The sequence below is a fragment of the Pteronotus mesoamericanus genome, unplaced genomic scaffold, assembly GCF_021234165.1.
Source record: "Pteronotus mesoamericanus isolate MK-2021 breed Mesoamerican mustached bat unplaced genomic scaffold, CSHL_Meso_final contig_72, whole genome shotgun sequence".
Lineage (NCBI taxonomy): Eukaryota > Metazoa > Chordata > Mammalia > Chiroptera > Mormoopidae > Pteronotus > Pteronotus mesoamericanus.
The window spans coordinates 254,157-281,238 of NW_026555242.1; the positions used below are offsets into that span (position 1 = coordinate 254,157).

Genomic DNA, 27,082 nt, shown 5'->3' on the forward strand with positions numbered 1-27,082 from the left:
ATTAAAATTTAAAAGAAAAAGAGAAAACACAGGAGGAAGGAAAAATGGAGTAGGAGAGGAGAATACTAAAATTGAGATTTGAAATACAAAAATAGTGAAGATCTAGAAATAAAATTGGAGAAATGCAACAACCACCATATCCACAACTGATGAGCAAAGACTGATAAAGGTGGGGAGAGAATAAGGGTATTTTAAGAGTGGGAAAAAGAATGTGAGTTGACTAATGACAAGAAAAATGGTTTTAAGAAGCTGGAAAAGGGAGAAAGAGTAAGGATGTAGAATGGAAACAAGTCAAACTAAGAGAGAAAATAAAATTTAAAACAAAAATAAGAAGAGGAAAGGAGAAGGTAAAATGGAGTAAGAGAAAGTAGGAGCAAATATGAGATTGAAATAAACTATAATATAAAAACTAGTGACTTAATATGCACAAACTTGAAGGGCAAAAAATAATGTTAAAAAGCTATGCAGGTAAGAAAATAGCACAAATCATGAAGAAGACCATGGTGGAATTCATCTCACTATTTTCCTTTTCTGGATCCATCCCTGGTGATGTCAGATGGAGTCCCAGTCTGGCCCTAGGTAGCCTGTCCAGACTACCAGTGATCCACAGTCTGTGGCTGTCTCCTTCCATTGTTATATAATCAATTTGTAACCTGCAGTCAGGCTTAAGCACCACAGGGTAGGGTAGAGTAACTCCTGTAGGTGGGGCTATGCTTCCCCTCAGGCTCATGCCATTTGGAGGGGAGTGCCCTGCCTGAGCAAGGTGGCTCCTTAAGTATAAGGAATGACTCACCACATAGATCCTTGTAGCTGCTCCTTCAGTTCTCCATCCCTGGGCTTTCCTCCAATGTTTCTAATCCATTCTGCCCACCTTCTTTGCCAGACCCCAGAGTAAGTGGCTGCAAATGAAATTATATGTGTTGGCCCTTTAAAAGACTCTGTGACTCCAGCCATCTCTTCTGGAAGACTGAAACTCATCACTTTTCACAGCTGAATATGATCTGAGTTCCTTTCTGGCTCTGGTGCTGTAGGCTGGGGAGCTCAGCTTGGGATTTAGACCCCACACTTCTCATGGGGAACCCCCAGCTGCTGAATTTCCATCCAGCATCTCAGCGGCTGCCTGTGGGAGCCCAGCCAGCCCTCTTGCATCTCTTCTGAACGCCCTACCAATTTTGTTGTGGTCAAGTGGTTTCTTCTGTCTGTCCATTTTTATAAGGCTTCTCTTTAGCTATTGTTCCATTGGTTATTCTGGATAATTTCTCTACAATTTAGCTGTAATTCCAGATTGGTTCCGGGAGGCAGTTAGTGTAACTTCCACTTACTCCTCTGCCATCTTGGATCTCAACTGGCAAAATTTTCTCATGGACAACAGTATAAGGACAAACAGGTATCTAATTCAATAAAGCCCAATTTTCAGATGATATAATATTTTCCTGATATATATGATTTTATTTATTTTTAGGGAGAAGGGAAGGGAGGGAGAGAAACATCAATGTGAGAGAGAAACATCAATCTATTGCCTCTCACAGGACCCCAACCTGCCTGCATCCCAGGCATGTGCCCTAACTGGAAACTGAACCAGAAACCTTTTGGTCCACAGGCCATTGGTCAGTCCACTGAGCCACACCAGTCAGGGCTCCAGATATATTTTAATATTCTGGCTCACGAACACGCATCTCAGTATTCCTACATCCCTATTCTAAATGTACGCTCAAGTCTTATTCAGTATTGATTTTGATGAATGTCAAGATCTAAGTTGCAGTAATGGTCTTATTTTTATCACAACTTTTATGCTTCAATGAATAATTTCTGAGCCATTGATTCATTTTGTGATTTGGAGATCACAAAATACAACCCAATACAGCCCTGAAAAATGCAAATATCATGAAAGTAAGCAATTGTGCACATAGGAAAATTATGTGAATATAGCACCTGTTATTTGCATGTTAGACAAGAGCTCACTGCAGTCCTTGGAATCCGTGGACAACCTTTAAGAACACAATTATTAAATATAAATATAACAAGATTTTCTGTGAAAGTTACCAGTTTCAAATGGGTGAGATGTATGGATTTAAAACTGTTTCTTGCTCTTTTTTTATTGAAGTATAATGGCATACAATAATATGTTAGTTTCAGGTGCATAACAGTGATTTGACATTTGTATACATTGCAAAAGATCACCACTATCAGCCTAGTTACTATCTGTCACCATACAAAGTTAATACTGTTATTGACCTTATTCCCTATGCTGTATATTATTTCCCCATGACTTACTTACTTTATATCTGGAAGTTTGTGCCTCTTAATTCCCATTACTCAGTTTGTCCCCCGACCCCCCACCTCTGGCAACCTCCAATCTGTTCTCTTAATGAGTCAGTTTTGTTTTGTTTGTCTTGTTTTTTATATTTCAATAGCAGTGAAATTATGCAGTATTTATCTTTCTCTGACTGACATATTTCACTCAGCACACTGCCCTCCAGGTCCATCTATATTGTCACAAATGGCAAGATTTCATTCTTTTTTATAGTTGAGTAATATTCAATTGTATATGTTTGACTGTGTGTGTATACTGCATTTTCTTTATCCATTTATCCATTGATGGTCACTTAGGCTATTTTATTTTAAGTTGACAGCACTTTAAATTTGAACATATTTCAAAGCTCTATATTTTTACTCTCCCTCTTCATGTTTTATGTTTTTGATGTCACATTTTACATCTCTTTATGTATCCCTTACCTAATTATTGTAGATTTAGTTACTTTTACTACTTTTATCTTGTAACATTTATACTAGCTTTATAAGTGATTATTTCACTATTTTTACTACATATTACCTTTACCAGAGAGAATTTACTCTTGTATGTTTTCTGTGTCATTAATTACTGTCATATTTTTTTCAGCTTAAAGAATTCCCTTTAACATTTTTTGTATGGCTGGTTTAGTGGTGATTAACTCCTTTAGCTTTTGTTTGTCTGCAAAATTGTGTCTCCTTCAATTCTGAATGGCAATTTCTCTAGGCAGAGTAGTCTTGGTGGAAGTTTTCTCTTTCCAGCACTTTGAATATGTAATGCTTCTCCCTCTGAACTTCAAATTTTTGCTGAGCCCTGGCCAGTGTGGCTCAATTGGTTGGAGGATTGTTCTGTAGATCAAAGGGTCATGTGTTTGATTCCCATTCAGGGCACATACCCTAGTCAGGGTTCATATGAGAAGGCAACCAACTGATATTTCTCTCTCTCCCCCCCTTCCCTTCTCTCTAAGCAAGCAATGAAAAAATGTCTTTGGGTGAGTATAAAAAAAAAATTTTGGCTGAAAAATCTGCTGATAACATTATGGGATTTCCCTTGCATGCAGCACGTTGTTTTTCTCATAATGCTTTTATGATTCTCTACCTTTAACTTTTGACATTTTAATTATATTATGTCTTGGTGTGGATATCCAAGATTGTTTCTATGTGTTAGGTGAAACAGCTGCCTCTCTGTCTTGAAGTGGTCTTGTGTAGGTGGTGAAATTTATCATTCAAACTTGCTCTAGCTCTTGGTTATCTCCCCAAGGTTTGTGATTGTCTAAACAGCTTGATTTATTCTTAAAAGGTCCCCATTGTTGAGAATGTGCCAAGCAAAACTTGTCAGTATTCCAAAGGGAGGAATTTCATTTAGTGCTTAGTTTCAGGCTGGTTGGAAGCTAGACCCTCAAGCAGCAGCTCACTTCTATGGGGCTTAAGTCAGAAACCTTGCTAGTCTCCTAGATCTGGAGATATCCCCTGGGTGACAGTACAAAAGTTGGGCCTCTAGATGAGTTTATAAGCTCCTTTCTGGGAAGTATCATCAAGCTGTAGCAAAGCCCAGGCAGTGCGCAATAACGGTGTCTCCTTGCTTCTGTTCCCTAGGGGCACCTCTGTAGCCTCTAGATGTGTGGGAAACAGGAAGCCCTTCCCTCAAGCTGAAGCTCCAGAATAAGCCAATAAGGCCTTTTCCACAAGGAGATTGAGGGTGTTTCAGTTTGCTGTTTGGTAGCCTGCCAAGAACCGTCTTCCTGATTATTACCACTCTGTGGAGCCCAGGAGCACCAGCCCCATCAGCCACCAGGGGCAGGTGATCAAGGGACACCTCCTGTGTGGACTGCATGTACCTACTGGTTTTAGCAAAGCAGCTAGAGAGTGTAGGGGGTGGGATAAACGCACAGTCTCCAGAAAGGTAGCAGAAAAATGCCTTAACTGCACACACCCTCAGGTTTCAGTGATGCAGCTGGAGTGTCTTGTCTCCTGCCTGCCAGCTTCAGGGAAGGAACCACAGAATATATAATCACTTGTGCTCTTGGGTGCCAGCCAGGGAATGGGGAAGTGCTGCAACTGCACTTACCCACCAACGTTGGCAAGGGAGCAGCGGAGTGCTACAAGGACCGGCATTCTCTCTTTCCAGCAAGGCAGTGGGAAAGTCACAACCACGCATTTCCATCTGTCCTAGCAACGCAGTGAGAGTGCCATGTCCCAGCTCACCTGCCTGTGTTAGCAGAGCAGGCTGAAAGCACACACACAAAAGAAGAAATGGCATCCACAAGCACCTCTGTCTCAGAAGAATTTCGACTGTCCCCTGGTTCAGCAGATGCCTTAAGTTCAACAAATGAGCCTCCTTCACGTATCACCTATGTGCTTTTCAAACTTCTGCTTTTGCACTGGGTCCTGGGGAGAGTGCGACTACAGGTAAGCCCTCTAAAAGGAGAATCTCAGTTCCCTAAAATTCTTCGGGCTTCTTGGATATCAGCTCCATTGGTTTTCTAAGCCAGACATTTCGGGGCTTGTCTCTTCAGTGCCCATCCCAAGGGTGGGAGTTTGATGTGGGGCACAAACCCATTGCTCCTTTAATGGAGGCACCACACTGGTGGGCACTTATGAGCAAAAGCATGTCTCTGCTTCTCCTACCCATCTTGATGTGGCCTTTTTATCTTTTGTCATAGAGGAGCAGTTCATCTACTTTTCAAATCGTTTTCAGAGGGAAATGACCCATAGATAGCTGTAGGTTTGGTGTATCCTTGGGAAGAGGTGAGTTCACATTCTTGAACCCCTTTGTTTCTTGCTCTTTTTAAAAAATTCTCACATGAGGATAAGTTCATTGACTTTATAGAGCAAGAGAAAGAGAGATGGAAAGAGAGAAGCATCAATCTGTTGCCTCCTATACATCCTCCAACCTGGGATCAAACCTGCCACCTTTTTATGTACAGAATGATGCTCCAACCAAATGAGCCACCTGGCCAGGGCTCTTACTCTTCCTCCCGCCCTTCTAAAACTTAGCACTTAGGAGAGACAATAGGAAACCACCAGTGGTTTGTAGAACACATTTTGAGAAATAACACTCCAAAGCCAGACTCTAATAACATCTAGTCTGGAGCCCTAGTTGAAGCTATTGTATGATAATCAGCCCTTCTAGAGACCCCAGAGCTTCAAAGTACAAAAGGAATTTGGATCCTAAGATGATGGATGGGAAGATATTGCTGGGTGGAAGTAAAGTGCTACTTTCTAGCACTCCCTCAAACCACGTGATCAACAGCTTCCGCTTCCTTTATTCTAATTAAAATATCAACATGGCCTGAGAACCTTTGTGGTGGTAGCAACAGGGGGATCTCTCTAGGGCAGGGATGTGTTGACTCCCAGCTCAGTGCCAAGCACTACCTTGGGCTTTATACTGAGATGGTTGGCACAATAAGAATGGCCTTATTGGAGGGAGCAGGTCCGTGTATAGGACTTCAAAGTGCTCTCCAATCACTAATCATATGTAAACAATGTCAACACATCTCAGGATCTCTAAGAAACATCTGTATTGGTTCACTCCAATGACCTTTCCAGCTGAAAGAGCAGCCACTGAGGTCTGCCCCTTCTCCTGGACCTCCCCTCCCCCACAGCCCTATTGTTTCCTATCAGTGACACCCCGGAGAATGAAGCAAGTAGATTAAGAGGTCAGGTTGCCCCCAATAAGGGAAGTTTATAACCCCTAATCTGTTTAACTGTCTTGTCCTGGCTGCAGACCTCAGGGCTGACCAGAGTCTACCGTGATTAGGGAACACCATGGGCATCATTTCCAGGACCCACATCCACATTACGCATTAATTTTAGACCTTTGACATGTTTCCCAATAAAGGCACATACATCTTTTTGTGCAATATATTAATTTGCTAATGCAAATATTTAAAATGCACAATTTTTATCATCATGTTCTGGCATTTATTCATTTGCTACCTTTAGAGCCTCAAAAAGTAGAAGCGACCTTAGCCTCTTTTAATCTCTAAGAGATCCTGAAGTGGGGTGAGCCAAAGGGGAATTGGGGCAATGCCCCTCCAGGGGGAGGAGGCCGCTCTTCCCTCATGGCTGGCAATGCCAACCAATGCTCAAAGCCAAGCTTACAAATTCTAATGTGAAGGCATTTTATTCCCAACTCCATTGGGGAAACCTGGACTGAGATTCCAAAGACAAAGTTATGAGCTGGTACTGATAGTATTTTACTAGAAATGAGGATGACAGAAAAGCAGAGAACGTCTCATACTCTGTGCTTCAAAGCCTACCTCCTGGAAAATCGAACAGGACTGAATAGTTCAAATGTTATCCTGTGATTAACAGGGAGCCACTGAAGATGGGTAAGGATGAGTGGCTTGGTCAATACTGTATTTTAGAAAGATCATTGGTGGCTATTGGAGGAAAGGAGAATGGAGCCCGAGACTATTGCCCATGTATCCAGGTAGAAATTTCAAGTCAAGTGCTCTGGGAGTGGGGGGTCATGGCAAGGATTCTGTCCTAGAGTTTCCAGTTGGAGCCTTGACAAGATAAATGGTCCTTCCCAGGCAAGACACTTTGTGCAAATAAACAGCATCCTCTCAAAGAGAAGAAAGCAGCCTGATCCCAGCCTTCCTTATGTGAAACATTTCCCTCCCTCTCAAGCCTGGCATGAGTGAGAATAAAAGGGCCAAGAAACCTCTCAGCACAGAGCAGGTCCACAAGAGAGCAGGACGCAGTTTTTTATTGGCCAGTTTGGAGATCTGATGTCCCATTTTCTGGGGCAGCTTATCCATTTGCTTCTTTCATCATCTCTTTGTACTGACGCCTGAAGAAGCCGACCTGTAGGAGAGGAAGGAGAGGAAAATCAGGAAGTCCAGTGGAAGAGGAAGAAAAAGATTATGGGGAAAGGGAGGGATTCACCATTTCTGGAACCCCTACTATGTTCAGGCAATGCAGTAATACCTTTATATACATTGTGACATTTAGACTTTACATAGTTATGTGAAATGGGTAGAATTACATTAAGAAAGAAACCAAGATCCAGTGTAGACAAGTCACTTGCCTAGTCACAGAATGAATCTGGTGATGTCAATACCAAATCTACGGTGGTGCTTTTTTATGTTTCACTTTGTTGTCAAGGGAAACAAGTAGTAAAGCAGAGAAGAGTGGGAGACAAAGTCAGAGAGACCAGAGAAGGCCTGAAAATCAGATAGAAAAGCACAAATGTGGGGGACAGTTAGGGACTGCTGATGTCATAGCTAATCTCTCACATGCAGTAACTTAGCCAGAATATGCACCCGACTCCATGGTGAGCTCTTTCCTATACTGTAAGGAATGAAAACAAATGCTTATAGTGTCAAGAGTAGGATGAACACACTTACCTTGTAGAGTGTCGCTGTGATGAGAGCCAGCAGCAGCAGTCCTCCCACAGAGCTGCCCACAATGAGGGGGATAGGATCATAAACCTTATACTCTTCTAGCACCATCTCCATCTGATTTGGGGATCAGAAAGTATCAGGCCTCTTGCTGTCCCAGACTCTACCCAGGTTCTCCGACCTCTAACTTTCTCCTCTGCTTCCCCGGGCCAAACCCCAAGAGCAGAGATACAGAAGCGCTCATGAGTTTAGGTGCAAGTGCCCCACCCAGGGACATTCGCCCTTCCTCCCTCAGGGCTTGTGAGCTCACCACCCAGCATCACAGATTCAGCGTAAGAAGCGCTCTCACCAACCAGGCTACTGTCTACCACAGTCACTACCTGGGCTCTCAAAAATGCCTCCTGTCCTGGAAACTGGGAATACACAGATCTGTTGAATACGATTTCAGCCACACTCACGACCGATATCTTCTTCTGCAATGTCTGTGAAAGAGAGCGGGAGAGCTGGGGAACTAGATCTGGGGGAAGCTCAGAGTCAGAGAAACATCCTAGCTTGATGGAGGATGGGCACAGACATATCAGGTACCACCTGAGTCTGGGGGGAGGGACTCCGCTGTTGGGCCTACACACCTGGCTGACCCAGCTGAAGCTGAGGTTGCCCTGCAGGATGAAGTCAAGTTCCTCCTGGATGCCGAAGGAGGGGATGTCACAGCGGAACCTCAGGCAGTCAGCAATGGAGCAGTCCTAGGGGCTGAGAAGTAGCATCAGGCCAGAGACAGAAGGGTCTGAAGGCAGAGGATAGCATTAAGCTGTCTGATTTAAGGGGAGCAGCCGCATCGGAATTCAGGAGAGCTGCTCAGCAGACAGCCACCTGAATGTCACACGGATTCCTGAGTTAAATTCCCCTGACGAGTGGCTTCAAGTGGGGGCAGCCAGAGCCCTCCTCACCAGCACACGATTCTTCTGAATGTGGGTCAGGAAGTTGGACTCTGTGGGCAATCTTCTCTCTGAAGAGCACTGAATGGGTGAGTTCTAGGAAGACACAGAGAGCAAGCACCTCAGTGGGGACATCAGAGACTCATGAGGGACACAAGAAATCCGGGCAGAGGGCATTAGTGAAGGAGCCATGCACAGTCCTTGAGTACCTGGGGGTGGAGGATCGTCACCCCTGTCCACACAGCCACCTGGTTCAGCTCCACGGGCACCAGGAAGTTGACGCTGACAGGCAGGTCCCTCTGTCCCAGGTTGTTCACCTGTACAGAGGGCAGTGAAGGCAAACACCACACCAAATCCCACATCCCTCCCCAGCCTTGGGCTCCCGGGCCACGCCCCAGGCCACGCTCTTGAGTCGCCATCACTCGCCTGGTATCTGTGCTGGGCCACGCTGCTTCCCTTCTCCTCCGAGGCAGAGAAGTTGAAGTACTTGGTGGACTCTTCATGGCTGGGGAGAGAAGAGGCATGGGTGGATTTGAAGCCCATGGGGGCCCCCTGAGGAGGCTCTGGCTGAGAGCATGACAGGACAGGTGGTCAGTGGGGTCTTGGGGTACCCTGGAACGAGGCTGACTTGGGGTACTGGGAAGGTTTAGGGGGCAGGGCTGGGCTTCAGGCTGGATGCAAAGTGCTTGCGGAAGCTGCCGGCAGAGGAAACCGCCAAGGTGGGGTTGGGCAGGGGGTGCTGTGAAAGGGACCGAGAGTTAGGCCCCTGACTGACTCCCTGGGGGAGTGGCAGCCTGTTACTGTGCCTGTTTTCCTCCCAGGCCATCACGGGCATGCAGGGTGTGGTTGGTCGTGTGGGACACAGCACAGGTTCGGGGAGACTCGGGCTGGCGCTGTTGACAAGTCTGCTGGTCGCTGCGCCTGCCTGGTCTGCCACGGCCTTCCTTAGGGCCCTTCTCTGCTGCTTCCTTGGCTGCTCTGGGCCTGGGGCTTAGAGGTGGGGGAGAGCCCACAGCGGGCTCTTCACTGCGTTTCAGTGAACAGCGCCTCCTCAGGCCGGCCGAGGCCCATGCCTGAAGACCCAATGGCCAACCTGGCCCCTCACATGGGCAGCAGATTCCACCTCTGTTCTGCCTTGTCCCCTGGGGACCTGACCTTTGCCTGCACAGTCCAAAGTCTAGACTACACTCCTACTCTGAAGTCACACCCCTGCTCTGCCAGTGGGCTCCCCCAAAATGCCCACTCTCGTCCTGAGCGCCCCCCTGATGGCCCTTCCCACCGAGTCACATCTGCAGAGGACAGCTGAGCTGTAGGGCCACACATGCTTAGACGTGGTGTGCTCTTCCTGTGAGCGCCCTGCACGGTGTGCTAAGCCCAGCGCAAGCTCCGGCGAACGTGCTCAGAGCATGCAACTGGCTGGGCGGCTGAGAGACCCCAGTGTGCGGGTGTGAATGACGGGTGACGCTCTGGGCAGGAGGAGGACATGCAACGAGACACCCTGTGCAAGTAGCGGGGGAGTATACCAGGCTCAGTCACATGGGCCTATTACATACCGCCAGTGCATACCTCCCACAAGGGCAGGGGGTTCTGTGTGCTTTTGATTACACATAATAGAGGCTCAATAAGTCTTTGTCAAAGTCAATTAAATTTATGGAAAGCTACCAGGACACTGTGCCTGAAACATAGCAAACGCTGGGAAGGTGTCTGCCCAACCACTTGACTCCCAGTTTCAAACACCTCATTTACCTCTCCTTGGACAGCACCGTCAGCTCTTCCTTGACACCCCGCCTCGGAAGCAGGCAGGTTATTTCTCCCTATCCTTCCCAAAGGGGACGGGGACGGCAGGAGGAGTGGTTCTGAAAGCCCTGCGAGTTGTAAAACTGTTCTTTGCGATGAAGAACTGTCCCACCCAAAAGCCAAGGGCCAAGCCCCATGCCACAGAACCTGTCAATGTTTAGCTGAGGCCTCCCCTGACAGGAGGCCCCTAGAAATTCACATAGCCTCAGGCTGCAGAATAACCTTGCTCCCCAATAAGGCTGTAAAAACCTTGAAGACAGAGACATCTCTCCTATCTCTTACGGAATCCAGGGCAACCTTGGGGCTTTGGAGAAAGGATTCTGAGAGCCGTAAGCTCTATCAAATGTAGAGTGTACCGATAATATCACAGTTCTTATTGTCATAGCTAGCCCACAATAAACACGCGATGACTGATTAGTCCGTGGTACTAGCAGCTACCACCTAACGACTGAAAGGGTAACGATAAAACCTAAATGTCCCAGATGTTCAGTGGCCACAGGGACGGAGACTCTCCCTGAGCCCCCTCAGAATGATGCCGAAGAACCCTTTTCAGGTCTTGGTGTGGCACCTGCTGATCACGGTGTAGACAGCGTACTTCACCGGGAGCTCCAGCTGGAAGGTGGTCTTGCTGGTCCTGGGGGTGTTATTCTCACTGGAGAAAGGAGGAGCCATTACCAAGGGCTCCTGAAGAGGAGGCTGGGCTCGAGGGGGCATTGCCCCGAGCCTGGCACCGCTCACCTGGCCCTGCGCACCTGGCCCCGCTCACCTGCTCACGTTGGCCATTAGAAGCAGCCGGTCTCCCAGCGTGGCCTTGGGGGAGACGTCAAAGGTGGCCATGAAGGTGATCTGAGGAAGAGGCAGGCACGGGGGTTGGGAGCGGGAGGGTCACCGAGCAGGTGAGCCCGGGTGGGGCAGGGAAGTGGGAGATAAAGCTGACCTGAGCACCCTCGCGGAAGATGAGGTGTTTCAAGCTGCAGCGGGTGCTCCAGGTGTCCTGGCCTCGGCCTGGGGTGCTGTCACAGGTCAGGTGCAGGGAGCGTGACTGCCCCTGGCTCTAAGCAAGGGCAGGTGAAAATAGGCAGGTGAGCGTTTGTTAAGTGTTCCAGAGAGACTCCGTAAAGTTAGTGACAGTTTCGTGGATTCCACCCCAAGGTCATGTTTTTAAAACGTCCTTAGAATTTAGACACTATCTGCCCGAACTTTTCCTAATGGAGACATCTCAGATTTATTAAAGTTGCCCCCCTTTTATTTATTGGTATGTTTAAAAGGCTTTCTATTACAGAAATGGGCAAACGTTCTAAAAGGAAGGGAGGCTAGATAAATCAACCCCATGTACCTATCACTCAGCTTAAATTACCAACATTTTTCTACTTTTTAATTACTTTTTAGGAAGAGGGGATGGAAAGGACAAAGAGAGGGAGAGAAGCATCGACGCGAGGGAGAAGCACCCATTGGTTGCCTCTCGTACAAAAAAAACCTCCATGACTGGGGACCAAACCCGCAACCCAGGGCATGTGCCCTGACCGGGAATCAGACCGGTGACCTTTTGCTTTGCCGGACGACACCCAACCAACTGAGCCACACTGCTCAGGGCTCCTTTTTGTTTAATTCAGCTGCTCTCCACCTTTTAATTTCTTTTTTCTCGACAATTTGAAGCACATTTCGGATATCACACCGTTTCGTTCAGAAATGCTTCCATGTACACAACCAACAAATGCCACCCACAATAGCCAGATAAGGATATTTTTTAACATAACCTCAAGACTCAACAAATGCCACCCCACAAAATTAGCAATAACTCCTTAATATCGGCTAATATCCAGGTCACGTTCAGCCCTCCCTACTTTGTCTCCAAAAAGTTATTTAGCAGCTCATTTGTAAAGTAAATACCCAACAGATCTGCACATATTGCATTTGGTTGATACATCTAGAAGGACTTTCAATGATAGGGCACTCACCCCACATGCAGCTAGGCCTTGCCATTTCTAGTGCATTCCTTCAAATGTTAATCAGAATATGGTCTTATTGGTAATACTAGCCAAAGAGAGACGTAAGAGGCCAACCAGCCAAACGTAACGTGTAGATCTAGTTGATATGCTGGTTCAAATCAATTAGGCGTAAAAGATGCTTTTGAGGCAATTAAAGAAATTTTATTATGGTCTCCACACCAAGGAATCATTCATTTCATAGGGTGTGAAATTGGCACTGGGTCATGCAGGACGTGGGGACCGTCCAGAGCTATATGGTGAAATAGGGAGGAGTGACGTGACGTCTGGGGTTTGTCTTCAGATGCTTCAGCAAAGAGGCGGAAAAAAGCCAGATGAAATATGTGTAGCAAAACGTTGATAACCGATGAATCTCGGTGACAAGTTTTTGAGAGGTACGTTGATCTACTCCCTACTTTTGTAAATGTCTAACATTTTTCATAAAATTTTTGTTACAAATCGGTTCCACTGTGACTGCCATGGTCCTACTTCTGTCTTCTAGAACAGGGATCGCTGCACGGTAGCCCACCACCAACCTTTACAGATGCATCTTTATTGGCACGCAGCCATACCCATTCATTTACATATTGTCGATGGCAGGCAGCTTTCGCTCTACAGCAGCAGAGCTGAGTAGATGTGAAAGATACTGTGTGGCCCACAAAGCTGAAATATTTATTTCCTAGCCCGTTACAGAAAAAGTATGCCAGGACACAATCTAGACTCTCAGGGGTGTCCAACCTACGGCCTTTGCGCTGCACGCAGCCCAGGATGGCTGTGAATGCGGCCGACACAAAATCGTAAATTCACTTAAAACATTATGAGGTTTTTTTTTGTGATTATGCGTCGCGGTGCATTTCGTGTGCGGCCCAGGGCAACTCTTCCTCCAGTGCGGTGCGGAGACGCCAAGGTGTTGAACGCTCCTGCTAGTGTAACCAATTAACTGAACGGGACAGTGTTTTAAAATATTTGAAGGCCAAGACGTGTTTTCTTTTAAAAGAAGGATGTCGATATGATGTGGAATACAAAGACATTGGAGGCAGGGCTCCCTCTCTCTCCACATTAGCAGCTTCCTGGGAACTCATTCCTGATAGTCAGCGTCCTTAACAATGTGATGCCCAGAAATGAACACAACATGAGCTGAGGCAAGCCCCAGAGAGCACAACCCTATCTATCCAACCACGGTCAGGCCAGACCTCTTGCTTTATCGGAGGCTGCTAAGCAATGGCAGCCCCAGCCTGAGCGTTGAACCCAGCACAGGAAGTCTCTGCTGATCTCCAGACCTAAGCTGCTTCCTTCCCCAGGGGCAATAATACCTGGATCCCTGCCACACGTCGGTAAGACAGCCCACGTGGGTAGGAGAAGGTGACTGTGGTTCCGTAGGAGTCCTCGCCGTCATTCCATACTTTCACTTCCACGTTCAGCTCCAGGTTACTCCCCACCACCAGGGTCTTCAAGCTAGGTGTTGGGGTAGAGGGCGGGGGTTGGTTCTGCAACTGGGGCCAGAGATGGTCTGGGATAAAACACAGAGCGGGGAGGTGGGGAGGCACGGCGGGTAGGATGTCTGGCTTCTGAGCACAGGATAGAAGCCTTAGGGATAGCCAAGCAGGAGCTTTCGGTTCCAGGAGTGGGGCTGGGACACCGGGGCAGGTCTACGGAGGTGGAAGCTCACCCTGAGAAGCCAAAGGAGATGCCCAGGTCATCCTGGCAGACGTGGTCAGCTCCACAGTTCTTCTCAAAGGGGAGCTGAGAGGGAAGGCAAAACGGGGTTTTCTCCAAGGTCTGGAGTCCACACCTCCACTGCCTCCCGAAGAGCCCAACACCAGGACTCACAGAGGCCGTGTAGTATGTGGGGGCATCCGCAGCCAGCATAGGCTGGAGGTTTCTGAAGGAGGAGATGGGCTTGCCCACCAGGGAGAAATTGAGACGCAAGGCGATCGGCGTCACAGCGTCTTCCACACAAGCCTAGAAGGCAGACAGCGAAAAGAGCAGGTGGCTAAAGAAGGCGCCCTCACAATCGCTAGCCGTGTCCCATCTCCTCGTGTGTAAAATGGGGCGACAATGACGCCTACCTGCACTCGTTAAACATTCGTCGCTGATTCTGCCGTGAGAACCCTCTGCTGTGATTGTCCTCTGCCTCGGCTCCCCTTCCCCCGGCCTCCCACGGGCTCACTCTGGTCAGGGTCTTCTCAGACTTCCTCTGCTCCAGGAGGCCTCTGGACACCCCTCCCTTCTCTCCCTGGCTTTGCCTCCCTGCCTAGCCTGATGCCTGTTATCTAGAAACTTGATAATCGTTTTTGCCTTTTCTCCACCACTCCCTCTGGGCATGGACTGTTTCGTCCCCTGCTGTGTCCCTGGCACCTAGGGCAGGGTCTGTGTCAAAGGAACAACACGATACGAGAATCCCAGCCCACTGCCCAGTAGATCTCTGAAGCAGCCACACTCTTCTGAAGTCCAGCTGAGTGATTTCCGGCAGTTGCAGCCAGCCCATCCACTCACTCGTTCGCTCACCTGCTAACACACTCGCTCACTCGGCTATCCAATGTTAAGCCCCTCCTGCACACAAGGTGCCATGCTGCTGCTGAACCAGCGGGAGGACCGGGACACGCCTCGTCCTTTCCCCGCCGAGCCCACTGCCAGCCTCAGAATCGCCTCCCGCCCCGGCCTCCGAGACCCCCTCACCGGAAGGAGCAACTTCACATCCTCACAGTGCTGTCCCAGCCCAAGAACTCTGACACGAGTGAGACTCCGAGTGTTTGTCTCCTTGAAAATGGCACGGGGATTCAGGCGACCGGGGTCAAGCGTCAAGTCAAAGGTCACAGAGCTTTGGAGGTCGCCTACAGGGGCACGTAGGGAATGGGGAGGGCTGAGAGAGCCAGGAACTCCCCAGGCGGGCAAAAGGGCACGGCAGGAGTCCTGAGCTGGAGGGCTCCAGGGAGCAGGTTGTCCCGAGTCAGAGAGGACTCACCCAGCCGGTTCTTGGGACTTTCATAAACATGAAGGCAGACATTGGCATCACCCAGATCCTGGACAGAGGACGTGAGCCCCTGACACTCGTACACAGGCCTAGCGATCTCTGCAGGTGTTATGTACATGTTCATCCACACCCTCAGCACAGGCCTGGTCCTGTGGGCAGAGTGCTGAGCTGAGGACAAGCCCTGGGTCTCAGGAGGGCAACCTGGGATGGGAGTGTGGAGGCTGGTGTCCTAGGGTAGACCCAGGGGCCACCTGGGGTGTGCCTGAGCCAGGGGCCTCTCACCTGAGCAGCAGCGCGTGCCCCTGCGCACCCACGGCCAGGTCCACAAGTCCGTCCAGGGTGAGGTCTTGACCCCCACTCAGCGACTGCCCAAAATGCTGGAGTCTGGGGGAGAACTGGGATCCTGTGATCCTCTGGACAGAGAGGGAAAGGCAAGCCGGTTTGAGGGGCCAGAGGAACAACGTGGAAATCGGCAACAAGAGGAATGGGGAAGTAGGAATGTGGGAGACCGAATGGCGAGTCGTGAGAAGAGACCACCAAGAAAAGTGCCCGAAAAAGAGGACGTGGGGTGGGGCAAAGGTGACTAGAGAAAAGGAAAGATTCCTAAGACATGACGGAAGAAGTGGAGATGGAAAGACTGGCCTGGTGACCTGAATTTCATTTGCTCATTCATCTAGTCTCAGGTTCCAATGCCGGCTCCTCCGCTTCCCAGCCATGGGGCCTGGGGCCTGAGTTCAATCTTGCTAGGCCTCATCTTCCTCACCTTTCACACGGGGATAATAGTACCGCAGAGTTCAGCTGTGAGTAGCAAATGAACTAATTCACATAGTTCTTAGTACAGCACCTGCAACGTGGTCACTAGTTACGTGCTGATGATGACGAGCACTGGGGCTGAAAGGGACCTCAGAAATCGTCCAGCCCCACCTTCCTCTTCGCAGACAGTGCCAAGGCCACACAGCCTTTAACGGGCCAACTCCAGACCTGAAATCTGACCCTCCAACCCCATGCCCAAGGCCCCTTTTTGCTCCCTGTCTCTTTAGAGGACAAGGAGGGATCCAGTTGGGATGGGGAGTGGCTGCTCCCAAACACACACTCTGTGCACCTGCGTCCCCTGTGGGTCCCTTCTCCTTTATTTCCATCGCTCCTGGAATGAGCAGCCCCTGGGAGGACGTGCCCTCTCAGTCTTTGGGCATTGCTGGGACTGGCAGGCATTAAGAGCAGTAATAGGAAAGAAAAGAAAAAGTTACCAATTACCAAGGGAGTACAGAGAGGAAAAGGGGTGCAGGAACCGCACAGATGCAGTCAAGTGGCCTTGCCCTCAGGAACACTGGTTTCGCCTCCATATCCTCACGCTGGTGTGTGGGACCCTGGGGCGCAAGGCCAGACTTTCCCGGTCAAGTGTGCGGTGAGATACGCCTCGTGGTGCGGAAGGACGACCATGATTGGCCGTGGATCTGGAAGGGCCTCCTCTTGGAATCAGGCCTCGTGGGTATAACCCAGGAAACACTAGCACTCACGGGTCGACATAGAAGTGCCTCTGAGCCGGTGCAGCAAAGGGAAGTTGAAGAAGTTGGTGTGAACCGCAGGGAGTTTCATGGCAACAGGTGGACTCTCATGATTCTCAACAAAGCCTTTCACCCTCTGCTTATAGTTCCAAGTTCTCTAAAACCCTATTCGGTTGTTAAATGGCATCAACAATAATTGATTATAATGTAACATCTATTATGGCCAGGCACATATGTATAGGTGTGCTATATATGTACTATAGGTACATATATGCACTAACTCATTTGAACCTCACAGCAGCAGCCTATAAGGTTTATTGTTACCACCATTGTACGCATCTGGAAGCTCAGCACAGGCAGCTGAGTAGTGACCAAGATCACATAGCTGGGAAGCGGCAGAGCTTCAGGGATCTCCTGTGACTCTTGTACCTAACAGCTTTTTGGGATATAACTCACGTGCTGTACAAGTTACCCTTTTAAAGTATACAGCACAGTGTTGTTCAGGATATTCACAGACTTATACAGCCATCAACAGATCAATTTTAGGACATTTTCATCACCCCAGAAAGGAACCTCCTACTCTTTAGCAGTCACCCCTTTGCCCCTCGTTTCCCTCCACCCTCGGCCACAGACAACCACTAACCTACTTCCTGTCGCTGTGGGTTGGCTATTCTGGAGATCTCATGTAAGTGGAATCTTACAAGGAGTGGTCTTTTGTGCCTGGCTCCTTTCACTCAGCATAATGTTTTCAAGTTTTATGTCTATGTAGCGTGTGTCAGTCCATTTCTGTTTAGGGCTGGATAATATTCCATCGTATGGCTATACCGCCTTTTATTTAGCTGTTCAGGAGTAGATGGACATTTGGGTCGTTTTCACCTTTGGGTTTTTGTGAATAGTGCTATTGTGGACAGTTTGTGTGTAACTCTTTGTGTGAGTGCGTTTTCAGTTCTCTTGGGTGGAATTGCTGGGTCCTACAGCTTCAGTGTTTACCTTTGTAAACTCCAGTGTTTCACCTCTGGAGGACTGTTTTTGCAAAGCAGCTGTGCCATTTCCCATTCCCACTAGCGGTATACGGGGGCTCCAAATTCTCCACATCCCCACCCTGTTACTATCTGTCCTTTTCATCCTAGCCACCCCAGGGTGTGTGAAGCGGTGTCTCGTTGTGGCTTTATTGTGCTGATGACTGACGACTAATGCTGTTCAGCATTTTCATGGGCAGGTTGGTCCTTAGTGTATCATGTTTGGAGAAAGGTCTACTCAGATCCTTCGTCTATGTTTTAATGGGGGCTTCCTTGACTTCTGCCGAGGGAAGCAGCCCTCGCTTCTCAGGGAACACTGCCCCGCTGGATGAGGGCTCGTGCGTAGATGGGCGTTTGGCAGGGTTCCTGGCGGCGGGGAATGAAGTCATGCAGCGTCCGGGGAGACGCAGGGGTGAGTGGACAGGCGGGCCGAGCAACCAGACCTACACTGATGGGCAACAGGGAGCCACCAAGACACTGGGCCAGTGGGTTAGAAGTCAGAGGACTGGAACCTCTCTCATCACCATCCCTGATCCACTGCAAACCTTGGACAAGTCAAGGCACTTATCTTCTCCAGGCCTCAGATTTCACCTCTAAAACGTGCTTGCTAATGCCTGGCCTACGTACCTCGTCAAGCTGCCGGGGGATTCAAAGCCCTGGGTGGAGAACCTGCTCAAGTATCAAGTCTCTATAGAAAGCAGAGAATGCACCAGTCAATATTTCCATTTCTAGAATTCCATAGATTGTGTTTGCTGCCTCTAGGATGCCCAGCGGTGGGCAAAGGACATGTGAAAACAGAGAATTTTCTCGGTGGCAGTGTGGAAGACGGGGGAAGCAAGGAGAGGGTTGTTGCAGTGACAGGGTCTGCAACGGGGCCTCACCTGGCTGTGGGAGGGGCTGATGCCCAGTCCCGAGCTTCCATGAAACAGGTAGACAGCACCCTGGTTCTCCTCTTCTCCCGGGGCCCCGATGGCCACGTCCGTCAGCTTGTCCCCATTCACGTCCCCCAGCACGGTCAGGGCTGCCCCGAAGCGTCCCCAGGGGTGGCCCTGCTCCCCTCGGAGAGTGACCTCACACCGCCACCTCGCTCTCTGCAGAACAAATCCCATGCGAGTCCCTGGCCTGGGCAACTCCCAGGCTCCCCCCACACCCAGGCCCACCCAGCCCAGGTCTCCTTAGCAGCCACTTACCGCCCGGGGCAAGGGGCAGACAGACACCTGGCCCCCCCTGGGGCGGCTCGTAGTAATGGGGAGCCCCGATGAGGACCAGGTCGGAGCTGCCATCTCTGTCCACGTCCACGGAGCAGAGGGAGGCCCCAAAGTAGGAGCCAATCTGGAGGGCAGAGACTGAAGTCACCCTTTCTGCCCCCGCCCAGAGGGGCCCCTCTGGGCCAAGTTCCGCCTCTCCCCAGGCACCGGGACCTCCCGCTCCACAAGCCCCAAATCCCTTCATCTCCTCCCTCTCCAGCCCTGGAGACCCTGCCACCCTCACGTTCCTCCACACCCAACCTGGGTCCCTGCGACGGCAGCCTTCGGTCTCCATTGCCTGGACACCTCGGTGAAGATGACAACCTTCCCGGTGTGCTGGTGGCGGGGGGCCCCCAGGACCAAGCTCTGCGCCCCCTTCCAAAGGGCCAGCTCGATGGAGTAACCTGAGGGGGCCAGGCCTCAGCGCAAAGGCTCGCCCTCTGGCCTCGGGCTCCTGCCCCTCCCGCCCGCTTTCACAACCAAAGCCTTTTCTCACCCAGGTAAGAGTCCCTCATGTCCACATTCTCCTGAGACATGTTGATGAAGGTGGGGCTCATATTTGGGGGGTATACAAAGGCACCTCCAGACCAGCTGAAGCTTCCCACAGCCCCCAGAACTGGTCCCTCCTGGAGAGAAAGGATTCTGGGGCTGAGCGAGGGGAGCGAGAAGAGATGCATTTCCAAAGCAATCGCTGCCACCAACTCCCCTTACTCACATGTCATCTACCTGCAGCTTCCCTCCTCCCTGCCTTCCCTCATCCTACATCAGTGGCCTGAAAGGGACCCCACTCACAGGTGTGAACACAGCGCTGAAGCCCTCCTGGGACATCTCGAATTCGAAGGAACTACTGCGTGTGGTCTGTGTACCTAGGGGAAGCCATGACACTTGGGTTCCAGGGGGAAGACAGGCTTTGCCAAGTCTGAAGACACCTAAGCTTTTAGAGGATCTCTTGTTGAAGATTAATACGCAAAAGGAGGTGTTCATGCCCATGACCAGGAAGTCTAAGTTCAAGAAGGAAAGGCACTTATCAAAAGAGGGTTTCTGAAATGAGTAGTTCCATCCCTGACTTACCCTCAATGGCAAAGATCTTCTCTTTTAGTTGGTTTTGAATGTCTCTCAAAGCATCAAAGTTGTCCACTTTAAATATGTATTCATTGGAGGGCCTTGATGCAATGTCATTCAATTCCCTCCAGGAATGCGTATTTTGAAACGCAGATCCCACCTGTCCCCAACAAAAACCCACTCAGTGAAAATAACCACAAATCTAACGTGCCTACCACTTTCTGGGTACTGATGTCCTCTAATAACACTGCCAGGTCAATATTATTTTACCCAATGTACTGGAGAGAAAAGTGAGCTCAGAAAACAGCCAGAAGTTTAAGGGAAAAGATCTGGGTCCCCAGGCTAAACCAGTTTTCATCCTGAAATGTAGTAGAAGCTGGGAGAGCTGGGGGTTTCTGTCCTTGAAAGAAAAGTTGCCTTCAGAGGAATTGGCAGGGGGCGGGGGGGTTGCCACATCCTACCCCGACCGCATAGCGGATGATGCCCGCTGCCTCAGCCATGGGGATGACATCCCGATAACCCAGGGGGTCGCCTTCTTTCCTCCCATCAGTGATGACAATGAGGATCTTGGAGGCATTCTTTCGGGCCCCTTTTGGAGCACTGAATAGTTGGTTTCTGTCAGTGAAGAAGAGGATTCAGAGGCCATTGAAGAGACCTGCTGTCAGCCCCTGATGTCTTTGTGAGCATGAAGAGGTGACCCTTCCTCTGAGAGACCCTGGTCTTGCTCAGAGGCTCCCAGCTTTGTGAGGAGAACACAGGTGAAAATCAATCCCATCTGTCCCTTTTCATGGAGCCCGATGAGGCCCAGAAGAAAACCAGACACAGTGGGAAAGGACCTGGAAGAAGTCAGGACTCACATGGCATTCCTGATGGCTGTGGCTGTGTGCGTGGACCCTTTCAGCTGATACACAGAATCCAACAGGCTTAGTGGGTTTGAGTTGTTTGTGAAGTCTTTAAAAGTGAAGTGAACCCAGACGGTGCTGGAGAACTGCATCAGGGTGAACTAGGAGAAGCGGGTGGGGCTGGCACCAAGGTCACTCCACCAGAACCCCCAGCACGCCTCCTGCAAGCCCCCCAACGGGTCCTGCACACTGGCCTTCCCTGCCCTGAGGGCACACCTGGGTGCTGGGCCTCTGGAACTGGCTCATCACAGCCTTCACGAAGTTCAGCATCTTGGTAAAATCTTGGGAAGAAATGCTGCCTGAGCCGTCAATCAGAAAGACGATGTCCTGCTCCTGCCTTGGGCACTCTGGGGAAGGAGATGGCACCAGTCCTCTGAGGGACACTCCCAGAGCCCAGGACCTCAGCCTTCTGGTGACAAGAACCCACCCCTTCTTCCCCAGGGGTTTACCTAACCCCTGCCCAGAACAGGGCCCCTAGGTTCCCTAAAGCCTCTAAGCCTCCAAAGAAGCTACATCTGAGATTCAGCAGCTCACATCAGCATGGCCAGCCTGGTTGATAAAAAAAAGTGAAAGTTTTCCAGTCTAGATGGTAAGAAGCCGCACCCTGACTTCTACCTCAGTGGTCTGTACCCCTCTCCATGGGCCCCACCAAACCTCTTTCCACAACATCTCCATTCTGGCCCAGCCCCTGGCCAGGGCCTCTCCTCCTTGGTCAGTGATGAACTGAACTTTCATTAAATTTTTTTAAAATTCAGTCTCCATAGAGACAGTCAAAAATTGCCAAAGCTGCCCCAGCTGGTGTGGCTCAGTGGCCTGAGTGCTGGCTTACAAACCGAAATGTTGCTGATTCAAATCCCTGTCAGGGCACATGCCTGGGTTGCGGGCCAGGTCCTCAGTTGGGGGTGTGCAAGAGGCAACCTATTGATGTTTCTCTCCCTCTCTTTCTCCCTCCCTTACCCTTCCTCTAAAAATAAATAAATAAAATCTTAAAAATAATTTTTTTAATTGCCAATGCTGACTGCATTTCAAGTCGTCATGGTGAGGTATTGGGAAAAGCTTTCAAGTAGCAACAATGAGCCTCGGAAAACTGCATTGGCTATGACACTACCACTATGCAAAGCTTTGTTAAATAATTTTAACTTACTTCTCACAATAGCCGCACACTGGCCCTATTCTCTTCTCTGCTTAGATACAGGACCCCACTCCCCTCCTAGGTGAATACAGAATCTGTCCTCAGAAGAGGAAGCTCTCCCATCTCTCAGCTCTCCCTTTCTGCCCCAGAGGCCTCCCACCAGAGAGGGTGGAGTCCTGGATGTTCTCAAGAAAGCCGAAGTGCCTGTGGTAAAATTTAGAACCTTGAAGGTGCTAAAACAGGGGGCGGGCGCTTCATTCAGTGGCCAGATGTCATTTCCCCCAAGGGCCTGAGTGTGAATGTGAAACTAGGGAGGGGCCCCTGTCTGCTGTGAGCTGGATCTGAAGATCTCACTGGTTCACCACCGCATTTCCCATTCCCCTCAGCACTGGGGAAGCGAGGTCCTGTGACTCAACCTGCATACATGAGCGCATGTAACACATATACATTTCACACAGGGTACACTGGGTGAAAACAGATTCTCTTCTCTCTAAAAATAATAGCAGTTGGCATTAATTGAGCCCTTACCACATGCCAGGCACTGTGCTAAACGCTGGCCATGGAACATCTAATGTTACTCTGTGTTGGGTGTGTATTTATACGCATCTGAGAGATGAAGGAATTGAAGCTCAGGCAGGGTAAGGTCAGAGGAAAAGTCCCACAGTGAGACAGTCATAGGGCATGATGTGAAAGCAGGCCATGACTCTACAGCCCATGTTTGACCCTCTCCATAATCCAGTAAATTTTTTTTCCCAGATCTGTCTTTTTTATCTACTCTGGTAGGAGTGTGTCAGGCCTCATTGCATCCCCAGTCAGATGTGTGTGGGCTCCTCTAAAGACCCAGTGGCCCAAACACTCACCCTGCAGCGCAGCTGGGAGCCTCTGGACATTCCTGGAAGCGGAGGCCAACAGGAAGCAGAACCCAGTCAAGTACATGTTCTCCTTGCATGAGTGGTGCACAGTGGGGCCACAGGCCTGGGGACAGAGGGGGTTAGTGGGAGGAGATGCCTGTCTCTCTCCCACCCAGCCCCCCTATTCTAGCACCTCCACCCTCCACAAGATTCCCCAGCTCCAGCAGCCCCAGATCCCCACCTCTTCCCCCAGGATGCTCCTGTGACCTGGGGCAACTCACCAGCAGCTGAGAGGGGTTGGTGACAGCTGTCAGGGATAGGCCTAAGGACATGTTCACAGCCTCTGGGGGGACTGAAGGGACATATATGTGTGTGGTCACCCTCAGGACAGAGGAAACTGTATACATCTGGGCAAGAGTTAACTCATCCCTGGGAGACAAGGAGGTCTGGCACATGAAAGGGGCTTCCAGGTCTTGATGGAGCTACAGGGGTGCAATGGGTGGGGAGGTCATAAGGGGTTCAGGAAGCCTGTCTGAGAGTAAAGGTTTACAAACAGAGATGAAGCTAGAGATTGGGTCCCCTGTGCCCCACACAGACCCCACAGTACATGGGAGCCTGGACCTTGGTCCCGGGGAGGAACAGTGACTCACCCTTCAGGTAGATGGGCTGACAGGTGGCTGTGCTGTAGTCACACTGATAGAGGCCTCCTGTTTGGTTGACAGCTTTTATCTCCTGGGGGGCTCCAACCACCACCCTGGGGAGAGACAGAGAACACTGCAGTTAAGAGTAAGGGCACTACAGACAAAGACAAATACCATATGATTTCACTTATATGTGGAATCTAATGAACAAAACAAACAAAACAGAAACAGACTCATAGATACAGTGAACAGAGGGTTGCCAGACGAGACGGGGGTGAGGGAGCTGGCTGAAAAAGATGAAGGCATTGAGAAGTACAAATTGGTAGTTACAGAGTAGTCACAGGGAAGTAAAGTACAGCATAGGGAATATAGTCAATAATATTGTAAGGTGCCAGGTGGATACTAGAATTATCAGGGGGATCACTTCATAAATTATACAATTGTCTAACCACTATGCTATGGACGCTAAAGTTGGACTGTTATTCCAGCAAGTTTGCTTCAGCTCTCTGCTTCAGTTTTCTCATCTGTCAAGTGGAGATTAGTAACAACTTAAATTCTGCATGGGAGGGATTTTTGTCTGTTTTATTCTCTGGAGTATCCCTGGCTCCTGAGACACACAGTAAGTGCTCAACAATTGTTGAGTTGAGGACTACATCAATACCCACATAAAGGGTGTTTGGCACAGTGCTAGCACCTAGTAAGTGCTCAATAAAAGTTAGCTGTGAAAATTGAGATGGTAAGACAGCTTTTGCTTTCAGTTCAAATTTTCATAGCCTTGGGGGAATTGTCTTATCAGACAGAAAGAAAAGCTTGGAATAAAGGGAGGGGTAGGGGAGGAACAGAACCCTGAACAGAGAGAGGACTTGATGAGAGCCATAGGTCAGTCACCACTTGGTTCTCACCAGGAGTTGGCGTACTGGACGACGCTCTGTCCAAACCCAGCACTGTTCATGGAGAAGGTTGTTGGCTTGTCCGTGTCCAAGTTGAAGCAGAGAGAGGAAGTCAAGGCTGGAGAAGAGGGTAAGGAGAGAAGCTTTGGAAAAGGGTCTTCTTTCTGCTCCATCTCCCCAGGCTCAACCCCTGGCCTCCCCTGCAGGTCCAGTGCCACAGTGTCTCCTAGTCTTCTGGACTCCCAGGCTTGGACCTTCTTCAGCCTTGCTTCTATCTTTCAGATGGTCGAGAAACAGCTCTTCACTTAGTGGCCTACTGGCGAGTTTGAATTCTCCATTTCTGCCAAGCAACACCCCAGCTCTAAAGATGTGCCTATCCCACCCTTACCCTGGTGTTCCTAAGAGGGAGAGTCCAGGAAAACTTGAGACCAAAGGGGTGTTGTGGGCAGAGCACAAAGTTAAGTAGGTTCTGCCTACTTGAGAAATCTCTGGATTGTCCACAAAACTGGCCTTTCTGAGAATCTCTTAAACTCCCCCCAAATTCATTCCTCAACCTCCTCTCTCTCCACGAACTCCAGATCCCAAACTCTAGATCCCTCTCCTAATGTCTGAGTCCAAAACATGTGCATTTTCAGCTCTCTTCTTACCTGGACCCTAATCCCTTCATCCCCCTTAATCAGGGCCCCCAGCTTACCCATCAACAGGAGAAGGGGTGCCCTGGTTCTGGTCATGACTAGAAGGTCAGACGTGGGCTTCCAAGCTCCTGAGCTTTGGAGAAAGGCTGGATGTTCCAAGATGCCAAGGGAACAAGTAAGCGGAGATGTGGTCAAGAGCTTGATGGTAGAGAAGGAACTTGTCTGAATGACTCAGAAGTGGAGGGTGGAGAATATGACTAAGATGAGAAGAGAAAGGGGCCAAGGCAGCCACACACTCCAATCCAGGAGTCTTTCTGACCAGAGATGACTTGACTTGCTTCTTTTGCCTCACCAATCTAGACTTGTGTGGATGCCAGTCCTTGCTCTGCCCCACCTCTCCCAATTTTCCTTGTTGTACTGGCTGAAGGTTCTGCTTGACCTCAAAACTCCAGTTAACCTGAAGAGAGAGAGGGAAGAAGTCAGGGTGGGGTTAGGACCCTAATGGATACTCTGGTGGGAGCCCTCCATTTCTGGCCTGGAAACCTCTGGGTCAAGCATCTGGGTCAGGCAGTCAAGCATCTGGGCCCTTGGAGGAGTACAGGATGGGTATTCACTTATTTATTCAACAAGCCTAACTTCAGGCCAGTTGTGCATGCCCTCTGTCAGAAGAGGAAACACAAACCACAGGTCCCAGCTGAGGGGTCAGTGGAGAAGGCAAATGTGTAAACAGCATGACTTTGCTATGAAGAGAAACACATTAACTGCAGAGAAACTTACCCAGGCTGAAATGGGTGGTTCAGGCAAGGCATCCTGGAGGAGGTCACACTTGAGCTAAATCTTGAATGCACCTGACTCCAGGGGAGCATGTTTCAGAAGGGATCGGCAAATGTGGAAGAGGCATTACACAGGAGGGACTTTGTGGAAATCAGAGATGGAAACTGGAGAGTGGGAGGGAGGTGGGAAGTAGCAAGCGATGAGGTCAGTGCCATGGGGAAAGAGAAGAAGGGGAAGCTGGTCTCAGGCCCAGACACCCTCTTTAAGTCATGCAATTTTTTCCTAAGGACAGAGGAAAGGATTATCCTTCAGATTTATATTTTATGAAGCTAGAAAGAGGGGCCGATGAAGAGGGAGATGATGGGACCTGTAGAGTGAGCTAGTGGCCATGGTGATGGACCAGAAGGTGACTGGTCACTGAGGGGAGGACAATAGTGCCAGTCCTTGATCTACAGAGCACCAGAGAAGGGGAGGGGAAGTGGGTTAGGCCAACTTTGGTCTTGAGAAAACCTAAATGTAGTGTTTAAGAGCTTGGATTCTTTTAATCTCCCTATGCCTCAGTTTGCTTATCTGCAAAATTCAGGTGATAATAAAAGTATGCACCTTCTATTGCTGCTGGGAAGGATGCGTTGGTAAGTGTGAAATATTTAGAAAAGTGTGTAAAAGCTTTAACTCCTGGCTGTTATCATTGCTATGCTGTGATGATTGTTGCATTAGGTAAGAGGGACCTGAAGGGCTCTGGGAGGCAATTGGGTATGTGGGACTGGATCTTAGGGGAAAAGTCTATGTTGCAGATGAGTTTTGGAACCATCAGCAGAAGTGCTGGATGAGATCCTGGTGGCAGTGTGAAGAGGGAGGAGAAAGGTGTGCCTGGGTGAGTCCCAGGGAAATGCGAATGTTGGCAGCAGAGCAGGCACCTGTGGAAGTTGTGAAGGAAGTGGTACATGAACAGAGAGAAGCCCAAGAGCAAGAAGGACATCTTGGACGGGCAGTGTAAAGGGAGGAGTGGGAGTAGTGTCACAGGGGACCAGACATCAAGTGAGGTCAGAAATAAGAAAGTCCCGGGATCTGGCAACAGAGGCTGCTGGTGGCCCTG

The 27,082-nt window shown here is 49.5% G+C and overlaps 1 protein-coding gene and 1 non-coding gene across 2 annotated transcripts; both read right to left on the reverse strand.

Annotated features, from left to right (window-relative positions):
* Positions 1-7,002: 7,002 nt before the first annotated feature.
* Positions 7,003-25,391, reverse strand: LOC129078001 (integrin alpha-X-like). The gene is given in 31 exon segments (XM_054582616.1): positions 7,003-7,101; positions 7,644-7,754; positions 8,018-8,119; positions 8,267-8,380; positions 8,585-8,668; positions 8,782-8,889; positions 8,999-9,077; positions 10,938-11,021; positions 11,136-11,215; positions 11,307-11,423; positions 13,668-13,809; positions 14,024-14,097; positions 14,185-14,316; positions 15,034-15,188; positions 15,320-15,477; positions 15,611-15,741; positions 18,734-18,943; positions 19,043-19,087; positions 19,089-19,184; positions 19,361-19,503; positions 19,596-19,725; positions 19,892-19,965; positions 20,171-20,321; positions 20,623-20,776; positions 21,019-21,164; positions 21,280-21,410; positions 23,056-23,170; positions 23,328-23,398; positions 23,697-23,800; positions 24,590-24,695; positions 25,272-25,391. Coding segments are annotated over 31 exon segments (3,483 nt in total). The 5' UTR covers positions 25,309-25,391.
* Positions 22,052-22,185, reverse strand: LOC129078149 (U4 spliceosomal RNA). The gene has a single exon (XR_008529937.1). It is a non-coding gene; the product is annotated as a U4 spliceosomal RNA (small nuclear RNA).
* Positions 25,392-27,082: the final 1,691 nt, after the last annotated feature.